At 44.2% G+C, this 10,137-nt stretch overlaps 2 protein-coding genes across 2 annotated transcripts; both read left to right on the forward strand.

The window, feature by feature from the left end:
- Positions 1-793: 793 nt before the first annotated feature.
- On the forward strand, positions 794-3,787 carry LOC308042677 (scavenger receptor cysteine-rich domain-containing protein DMBT1-like; the record flags this gene model as incomplete). The annotated part of the gene is made up of 4 exons (XM_080348272.1): positions 794-1,169; positions 1,721-2,032; positions 2,587-2,898; positions 3,453-3,787. The coding sequence occupies 4 exons, from the start codon at positions 794-796 to the stop codon at positions 3,785-3,787; spliced, it is 1,335 nt and encodes a 444-aa protein (XP_080204398.1).
- Positions 3,788-3,989: 202 nt separating this feature from the next.
- LOC308042678 (scavenger receptor cysteine-rich domain-containing protein DMBT1-like) lies at positions 3,990-9,707 on the forward strand (the record flags this gene model as incomplete). Its single annotated transcript, XM_080348273.1, has 7 exons — positions 3,990-4,074; positions 4,861-5,014; positions 5,226-5,434; positions 6,493-6,665; positions 7,063-7,460; positions 8,600-8,871; positions 9,535-9,707. 7 exons carry the CDS (start codon positions 3,990-3,992, stop codon positions 9,705-9,707), a joined length of 1,464 nt encoding a protein of 487 aa, XP_080204399.1.
- Positions 9,708-10,137: the final 430 nt, after the last annotated feature.

Below are 10,137 nucleotides of genomic sequence, written 5' to 3' on the forward strand. Positions count from 1 at the left end.
GGTACCGTTGCTTCTCCTTCCTAAATACTGGGATACTTTCCAAAAGAGGCCCTTCTTGGCTACAATTAACTATGTCTTGGAGGCACATTCAAAGATTGTGTTTTTCTTTGCACCCACCATTGAAGGCCATCCTGCAGAGGCCCCCAAGCTCTCCATCTCGCATATGACAGAGTGGCACGAATATCCTCAGGGCTGGGAGATAACCTGTCCATGTTCCTTCGTCCACAAGCTTCTCACTTGCTTCTTTCTCTTCCTGATCTACAGGTGTCACAAGCACAACCACTGTTACCGCTCCACCAACGACTACGCCAGGTGGGCGTGAATTTTCTTGTTTCTTTTTCCTTTTTATGCTCACTAGAATTTCTGGGAACAGTTTGTGGCTCAAACGATCAGAGATTGTGTTGTTCATTGCACCCACCATGAAAGACCCCCCTGGAGAGACCCCCAGGCTCTCCATCACCGATGTGTCAAGGTGGCACCAGCATCCCCAGGGCTGGGAAAAAACCTGTCCATGGCTTTTCATCCACAATGTCCTCACTTGCTTCTTTCTCTTCCTCCCCTACAGATGCCACAAGCATAAGCACAACCAGCTTCCCAACAACCATTCCTCCAGGTGAGTCTGAATTTGTCTTGGTTTCTGTAGCCACTACTTTTGGTGGAACCAGTTAGTGGCTCACATGCTGGGTCTTGGTCTTCTCCATGGGAGAGCAGACCCAGGGAAATACACAGCCTAGTATGACACAGGGTGGCAGTCCTGGTGGCCAAGAACTCCTAGAGCATTGCCAACGCCCCAATGAGTGAAGGTGCTCGGCTGCTAGAGGATTTTCTCATGTGTTCCCTGTCTGCTCCTTTCCAAGGTGCAACCCTGAGCCTGGTGAACGGCAGGAACCAGTGTGAGGGACGTGTACAAATTGATTACTATGCGGGCACGGGCACTGTCTGTGATGACAGCTGGGACCTGAACGATGCCCAGGTCGTGTGCAGGCAACTGGGATGCGGCTCTGCTGTTTCTGCACCCTCAAATGCCTACTTTGGACAAGGCACCGGCACCATCTACCTGGATGATGTGCAGTGCACAGGGAATGAGTCCTCCCTCTTCCAGTGCAGCCACCGTGGCTGGGGTGTCCACAACTGTGGCCACAGTGAAGATGCTGGTGTTGTGTGCTCAGGTACCGTTGCTTCTCCTTCCTAAATACCAGGACACTTTCCAAAGTGGCCCTTGTTGGCTGCAATTAGCCATGTCTTGGAGGCACAGTCAAAGATTATGCTTTTCTTTGCATCTACCATGGAAGACCATCCTGCACAGACCCCCAAGCTCTCCATCACCGATGTGTCAAGGTGGCATCAACAACGCCAGGGCTGGGAAAAAACCTGTCCATGGCTTTTCATCCACAATGTCCTCACTTGCTTCTTTCTCTTCCTCCCCTACAGATGCCACAAGCATAAGCACAACCAGCTTCCCAACAACCATTCCTCCAGGTGAGTCTGAATTTGTCTTGGTTTCTGTAGCCACTACTTTTGGTGGAACCAGTTAGTGGCTCACATGCTGGGTCTTGGTCTTCTCCATGGGAGTGCAGACCCAGGGAAATACACAGCCTAGTATGACACAGGGTGGCAGTCCTGGTGGCCTAGAACACCTAGAGCATTGCCAATGCCCCAGTGAGAGAAGGTGCTGGACTGCTAGATTTTCTCATGTGTTCCCTGTCTGCTCCTTTCCAAGGTGCAACCCTGAGCCTGGTGAATGGCAGGAACCGGTGTGAGGGACGTGTACAAATTGATTACTATGCGGGCACGGGCACTGTCTGTGATGACAGCTGGGACCTGAACGATGCCCAGGTCGTGTGCAGGCAACTGGGATGCGGCTCTGCTGTTTCTGCACCCTCAAATGCCTACTTTGGACAAGGCACCGGCACCATCTACCTGGATGATGTGCAGTGCACAGGGAATGAGTCCTCCCTCTTCCAGTGCAGCCACCGTGGCTGGGGTGTCCACAACTGTGGCCACAGTGAAGATGCTGGTGTTGTGTGCTCAGGTACCGTTGCTTCTCCTTCCTAAATACCAGGACACTTTCCAAAGTGGCCCTTGTTGGCTGCAATTAGCCATGTCTTGGAGGCACAGTCAAAGATTGTGCTTTTCTTTGCATCTACCATGGAAGATCATCCTGCACAGACCCCCAAGCTCTCCATCACCGATGTGTCAAGGTGGCATCAACAACGCCAGGGCTGGGAAAAAACCTGTCCATGGCTTTTCATCCACAATGTCCTCACTTGCTTCCTTCTCTTCCTCCCCTACAGATGCCACAAGCATAAGCACAACCAGCTTCCCAACAACCATTCCTCCAGGTGAGTCTGAATTTGTCTTGGTTTCTGTAGCCACTACTTTTGGTGGAACCAGTTAGTGGCTCACATGCTGGGTCTTGGTCTTCTCCATGGGAGAGCAGACCCAGGGAAATACACAGCCTAGTATGACACAGGGTGGCAGTCCTGGTGGCCTAGAACTCCTAGAGCATTGCCAACGCCTCAATGAGTGAAGGTGCTCGGCTGCTAGAGGATTTTCTCATGTGTTCCCTGTCTGCTCCTTTCCAAGGTGCAACCCTGAGCCTGGTGAATGGCAGGAACCGGTGTGAGGGACGTGTACAAATTGATTACTATGCGGGCACGGGCACTGTCTGTGATGACAGCTGGGACCTGAACGATGCCCAGGTCGTGTGCAGGCAACTGGGATGCGGCTCTGCTGTTTCTGCACCCTCAAATGCCTACTTTGGACAAGGCACCGGCACCATCTACCTGGATGATGTGCAGTGCACAGGGAATGAGTCCTCCCTCTTCCAGTGCAGCCACCGTGGCTGGGGTGTCCACAACTGTGGCCACAGTGAAGATGCTGGTGTTGTGTGCTCAGGTACCGTTGCTTCTCCTTCCTAAATACCAGGACACTTTCCAAAGTGGCCCTTGTTGGCTGCAATTAGCCATGTCTTGGAGGCACAGTCAAAGATTATGCTTTTCTTTGCATCTACCATGGAAGATCATCCTGCACAGACCCCCAAGCTCTCCATCACCGATGTGTCAAGGTGGCATCAACAACGTCAGGGCTGGGAAAAAACCTGTCCATGGCTTTTCATCCACAATATCCTCACTTGCTTCTTTCTCTTCCTCCCCTACAGATGCCACAAGCATAAGCACAACCAGCTTCCCAACAACCATTCCTCCAGGTGAGTCTGAATTTGTCTTGGTTTCTGTAGCCACTACTTTTGGTGGAACCAGTTAGTGGCTCACATGCTGGGTCTTGGTCTTCTCCATGGGAGAGCAGACCCAGGGAAATACACAGCCTAGTATGACACAGGGTGGCAGTCCTGGTGGCCTAGAACACCTAGAGCATTGCCAACGCCCCAATGAGTGAAGGTGCTCGGCTGCTAGAGGATTTTCTCATGTGTTCCCTGTCTCCTCCTTTCCAAGGTGCAACCCTGAGCCTGGTGAACGGCAGGAACCGGTGTGAGGGACGTGTACAAATTGATTACTATGCGGGCACGGGCACTGTCTGTGATGACAGCTGGGACCTGAACGACGCCCAGGTCGTGTGCAGGCAACTGGGATGCGGCTCTGCTGTTTCTGCACCCTCAAATGCCTACTTTGGACAAGGCACCGGCACCATCTACCTGGATGATGTGCAGTGCACAGGGAATGAGTCCTCCCTCTTCCAGTGCAGCCACCGTGGCTGGGGTGTCCACAACTGTGGCCACAGTGAAGATGCTGGTGTTGTGTGCTCAGGTACCGTTGCTTCTCCTTCCTAAATACCAGGACACTTTCCAAAGTGGCCCTTGTTGGCTGCAATTAGCCATGTCTTGGAGGCACAGTCAAAGATCATGCTTTTCTTTGCATCTGCCATGGAAGACCATCCTGCACAGACCTCCAGGCTTTCCATCACTGATGTGTCAAGGTGGCATCAACATTGCCAGGGCTAGGAAAAAACCTATCCATGGCCTTTCATCCACAATGTCCTCACTTGCTTCTTTCTCTTCCTCCCCTACAGATGCCACAAGCATAAGCACAACCAGCTTCCCAACGACTATTCCTCCAGGTGAGCCTGAATTTGTCTTGGTTTTTGTAGCCACTACTTTCACTGCTACCTGTTTGTGTGTCACATCATTAATTGTTGTGGGTTTTTTGTTCCCACCATGGAAGACTGCCCTGCAGAGATCCCCAAGCTCTCCATCACTCATGTGTCTGGGTGGCATGAATATCCCCATGACTAGGAGAAAACCTGTCCATGCTCCTTCATACACAAGTTCCTCACTTGATTTTTTCTCTTCCTCCTCTATAGATGACACACACATGATCACTGTTACCACTCCATCAACAATTACAACAAGTGTGTCTTCTTATTTCACCTTTTGAATTCATTATTTTGGGGGTGTATTTGTTAGTATTTTGTAATTTGGAGTTGTATCATTTGCACATTTTAATACTTTTTGAAAAAGTCATTATTGTACTAGCTGTTTTAAGTCCTACCTACAGCTCCTCTGTGTCTTTCTGATTCTGTCGCTGGGGGTGGATTTCAGACTACGGTGATTTTGTGGGTAATCCTTTAGATTTTATGTTATTTGGCCTACCTCCTCTTTCATTCTCTCATATACACTTACATGTTAATGCTACCAAATGTTAATAGCAAGGTAGAGTAGGAGTTTTCTCAAGAGATCATAATATCTGCAGCCTGAGTGAGAAGAGCACAACCATTTGATTTCTCTGGAAACCATTTGATTTCTCCTGTTGCTATGGCTTGGACACAAAAAAAAATGTATTTTCCTTTGATGGGAAGTACATCTAAATCTAAGTCATTCACATCTTTTTTTTTCTTTTTGTTTAGGGAGAAAATACATTTGTGGTGACTTACTTTTTGATTCATCTGGAACGTTTCAGAGTCCTTTTTATCCTTGGAATTATCCAGATAATGCAGAGTGTTTGTGGCAAATACAAGTAGTGAATAATTTCCGTATTATGCTCACATTTGGACAAGTTGAGTAAGTAAACCACTTGCTGCTTGGGCAATAAACGGGTCCCAAATCTCAACTAAACCCACAGTAGCCAAGCACATTTCCAGTGCTTATAAGGGAATTATAAATACTACATGGAAATTGTGTCAGTGCACTATATTAGTTGATTGGTTGTTTGGCATTTAAAAAACTAAGTTTACCAAATGCATTTTAATATATATTAACGTTTCTTCCTCAGGTTGCAAGGTGGATGCCAGAATGACTATATTGAGATCTATGATGGGCCACCCAATTCTTCTCCTCTGCTTGGAAGAATTTGTTCTGGTTCTTATCTCACATACACATCATCCTCAAATTTTATGACTGTCATATTTAACAGTGACTCCAGCTATTCCAGTCGAGGGTTTTATGCTGAGTATCACACTTTTCTAGCAGACCAGAACATCAGTAAGTTTCTATTCAGTTTGTAATGCTGTCTTTGCTTAGAAGAATTACACCCTGATTTTATTTTCCAAACTAGCATTTCTTAATGTTGTTGAACAGCTTGTACGTGGCTGACATTCCTACTTTAATTTCATAACTGGTTGTTGACCAGTCACTTTCAGACGATATTTTATTTATTTAAAAAAATCTTCAAGTATGAAATTAATTGCCTTTAGATGTTTTCTACAATGGCCAGTCTAAATCCTTATTTCTTCTCATCACATTATTATGTATATATATTTTTTTTACCTTTTCAGCCAGTTTTTCATAGAACCATAGAAATATTGGTTAGAAAAGACCTTTGGAGGCTTCCTACCCCAACTATTCAAAGCAGAGCTATTGCCAACACCAGATCAAGTCCATTATGACTTTGTCCAGCTGGGTCTCTAGAAATGTTCCAAGCCACAATTTCTCTGTATGACCTGTTCCAGGACTGGCCTGCAGCCCTAGTGAAAAAGTTTGTCTAGCATGCACTCACAACCTCCCCAGGCACAAACAATGGCCATCGTCTTTGGCTATGTTATCTTTGTAACTTCTTTTAAAGAGGCTGTGTGTTGCCAGTCGGCCCCTGGCATCAGATATCTCTCTCTACCAAAGGCCTAACATTCCCTGGGATCATTGCTTTTCATGCCATGGACTCAGTCAACCATCATGGAGATGGTTTCAGGATCCATTCCCACTCAAGTAATGTTTCTGCAAGCTAGAGTGCAAAATAGCTTTTGGATTCTTATTCAGGAAAAACTCCCACTTCTTAGCATTTTTGTGTGAGTGCTGATACACGCTCAAGGTCTCAGTAAAAGCCTATTGTAAGTTATATGTTTTTGTAGGAAAGTAACTTAAGGTCAGCTGAAGTTTGTCAGAGACTGTTGCTTATTTGTATCTACGTCTAAGGTGTAAAACTATGTGGTTTGGCTTATGAATCCTCTCCCCTAAGTGGCAGTAGCTATCACATTTGTGAAGTTGTAACATGCAAACGTTATCAAGTACCTGAAATGACTAATAATTCGTATTTTCTTCCCTAGCCCTTGTGTGCTCACCAGCCTACATGCGTGTAGTTGTAGACAGACGCTATCTCCAGTCACAGGGCTACTCAGTGTCGAACATCAGCTTGTCTGACTCTTACTGTAGACCAACAATTACATCAACTGAAGTTATATTCAATGTTCCATACAACAGCTGTGGTACACGTAGACAGGTTGGTGTCAACACATTTTGGAGAGCTCTCCAACTCTGGGCATGGATATTGAATAGACTCTTGGGAAATTGTCATGAATTGCAAGGGGTGTTGTAGCTCACAGATATTCAAAACACAGAAAAGCAACATGTGTTTCTGGAGGCAAATATTCGTTAAGCATTCCTAATTATCCTTCCTATGGTCTAGGTAATCCCTGTATCTGTTTCAGGGGGATGCTTTAGAGAAAAAAGTACAGAAGACAGTTAAGTGAACAAACCTATCCAGGAAGTTTGGAACTTTTGAGTATGACATGTTCTTACTGACTAATACTAGGACCTGGCAAATACAGAAGTTTGTGGTACAGATTGTGAACATGACTACCTGTGATAACCATGTACTTGTCTAATGTGTCAAATAGGTCGACAGTGAAACCATCACCTACTCCAATGTGATAAAAGTACTTGCTTCTGATTACATCATCAAGAGGCAAAAGGACCTTCGCTTGCTCATCAACTGCAAAATGCTCCAGAACACCTGGGTGCAAGCAGTGTACATTGCTGATGACAACAATAATGCTGTTAATGTCACTGAAACCCAGTATGGCAGATATGATGTAAACCTGACATTCTACAATTCCTCGTCTTTTGTGTGGCCAGTGGATGACTTTCCATACTATGTTGACCTGAATCAGAATTTGTTCCTTCAAGCTTCTCTTCACAGCTCTGACCCGAATCTGGTGCTGTTTGTGGACACGTGTGTGGCATCGCCAGATCCTAGCGATTTTAGAACAGTGGTCTATGAATTGATCAGAAGTGGGTAAGAAATTTCCAAAGAATTATTTTAAAAGTATTTCTATGCATAGTTCTGAAAGAGCTCCATTTAGGAAAGAGGTGATTTAGGGTCAGCGTACATTGGTTGCAATTCTCAATACAAATAGACTTCTAAGAAAGACATTTTTGCAAAGCCTGAATAAAATATATGTCAAAGAAATGCCATTCAGAAATTGTAGTCAACACTGGAGATTTCACTCAAGGAGGCAGTGGAGAAACTGCGGCCTCAATTTGTTTCTGAAACAGATGCATTAAATGTAGGGATGTCAAGGGCTCTGTATTAAAAGCAAACTTATTTACAAAATCTAAAATCAGTAATATCCATCTATAAATTTCATATGTGTTCAAATATCACTGCAGTATAAAATAAACTTAAGTATAAGAGGACTTAAAATCCTTGGGGTCTTTGTTAGGGAAATGAGCACAATGTATTCAAACACAATTAATGACAACTTTGAGATATTCTGGGGAGGGTGAATTATTGTGATATTTTTGCAGGGTACTTAAATTAAACCAGAATGACCAGGATCTAAGTTAGGTAACTTCTGAAACTAGTAATTGTCAGGAAGTGAATCTCATTGACAGGAAAGTTAATCTAGCAACTTGCTCTGTGAAACATCTGGAAATCTGACAGATGTGATCACTCAAGCAAGGTACTCTGCAAACATTGAAGGACTAAAGAGCAGGTTTATTGACCCAAAATAGATGTCTATTAGAATTAGTTTTGTCCTTCCAGAGTAGAAAGGGGCCCTTTCTACTTCTGCAACAACCTGCAGGGGCCTCTTTGCAAACAGGTAGACCAGTTTGGAAATGCAAACCAGGTCCTCACCTGGAACACAGAAACCGGCAGAACCACTGATTATTTTTCAGTTATTTGTGTTTACACAAATTTCATTGAGCTATGAAATTTCTGTGCTGTATACATGATTGTGGTAGAAATCACTGCCACTTTCCCTTATTTTTGTCTCTTAATTTCCCTTCTCACTAAAAACACTTTTAAAAAATCCTTTTGTCTTGTACTCTAACCTTCTATTTTTATATTTGAACTCAAAGCATATTGCACAGAGATAGTGTAATGCTGTTTTTATTCACAATAGATAACATGTCAATTTTGTCTCTTTCCAGGTGTCCTAAGGATCCCACCTACTCTTCTTACTATTCACCATACAGCAGTGTTTCCCGATTTGCATTTAACGCTTTTTCATTTGTTAACCACTATCCATCAGTTTACCTGCAGTGTGAGCTGGTGGTGTGCAGGCACAACGACTACTCATCCCGCTGCTATCAGGGCTGCATTAGTCGGTTCAAGAGGAATGCAGGTTCTTCCCAGGAAAATATGAATGTTGTTATTGGACCTGTTCAGCTTCGAGAAGCTCAGGCTGAGAACAGGAATGTTGGTAAGTTTAAATAACTTCAATAGGTGTTTATTAATATGTGTATGTTTGTGTCAGTTCAGACACAAAATCCAGTTCTGTAATATGCCTCAGCTCATTTATTCACAACTCTATTACAATTCTTACAGGGAATTTAAAAATTAATTTTTATAATTTTGTTTTATGGTGTTTTAAAATTACTTGCCTTCTGTCATAATTTAGATCCAATATTTGTTCTGCACACTTCAAATGGCGATTGGTTTGGTTCTGTGGGAACAGGGATAAGATAAAACTCATCTCCCTGCAGGATTTATGTTAATTTTTCAAAGGTCCCTGTGCCTTGTTGACATCTCTGATTTTTTAGCAACCAATCAGTAGGTCCCCTTGGAAATGTGGTTTTCCAGTGTCCAGTATCTGCTGTTTCCACTATCAGAAAGCAGCACCTTATGGTCTTAAGAGTGTAGTAATTGCAAATTCTTAGTTCCTCTTTTATTTCTTGTCATAATCTTTACTTGTTTGGCACAACCACAGAACCATTTGTGAAATAAATGTGCAATAAAGCAGTTTGGCTTCTGATCAGATCCAGATTGCAACATTTTACTTCAAGTCCTCATTGCCTAATTGGCTTTGAGATGAACCAGCCTGCGAAAACAAACATAAGCCTCTCTCTTTCTCTTTTTTGCACAGAGCTGGCCTCTGACATCCAGGTGAAAGAGGAGTCCCAGAGCCCAGCGCCTGCTGCCAGCTCCCACGTTCCTCTGGCTGCGACCATCGTGGTGCTGGTAGCTGCTGTTCTCATGGTGGGAGGATTCCTTTTGAAGCGTAAACTGCAGGAACCCATCCCATACCAGATAATGTGAGAGGCAAGCCAAGACTTGCAGGTAGAAGGATATTTTCACCAGCCATCTGCTTCATTATTTGGTTTTACAATCTGTGTAGAGGGTAACTCTTACCTGACTATTCCACCATCCAGATCTTGTTTGAAGAATGTGCTGCATCAAGATAACAGCCAGTGTTACCATGAACTGAACTTACAAAGGAGACTGACTTTAAAATCCGCAAGTCCAAATATACCTGGTCTAAAGAAAGGCTGATTCTTCCATCCCAGCATTCAAATGAGCTGCCATCTTCAGTGTGGGACATTTCAGAGCATCTCAGTTGAGTTTCTAGTTGAGTGTTTGTGTGAGAAGACTGATTTAGGTGACTTGAGAAAGAAGAACTGAGTTCTTTTGCCCTTGCTGATATGCAGATAAAACACCTGTGTAGCACCATGAGTTACCCTGGAAAGTA

Source organism: Nesoenas mayeri (genome assembly GCF_963082525.1).
Source record: "Nesoenas mayeri genome assembly, chromosome: 7".
NCBI lineage: Eukaryota > Metazoa > Chordata > Aves > Columbiformes > Columbidae > Nesoenas > Nesoenas mayeri.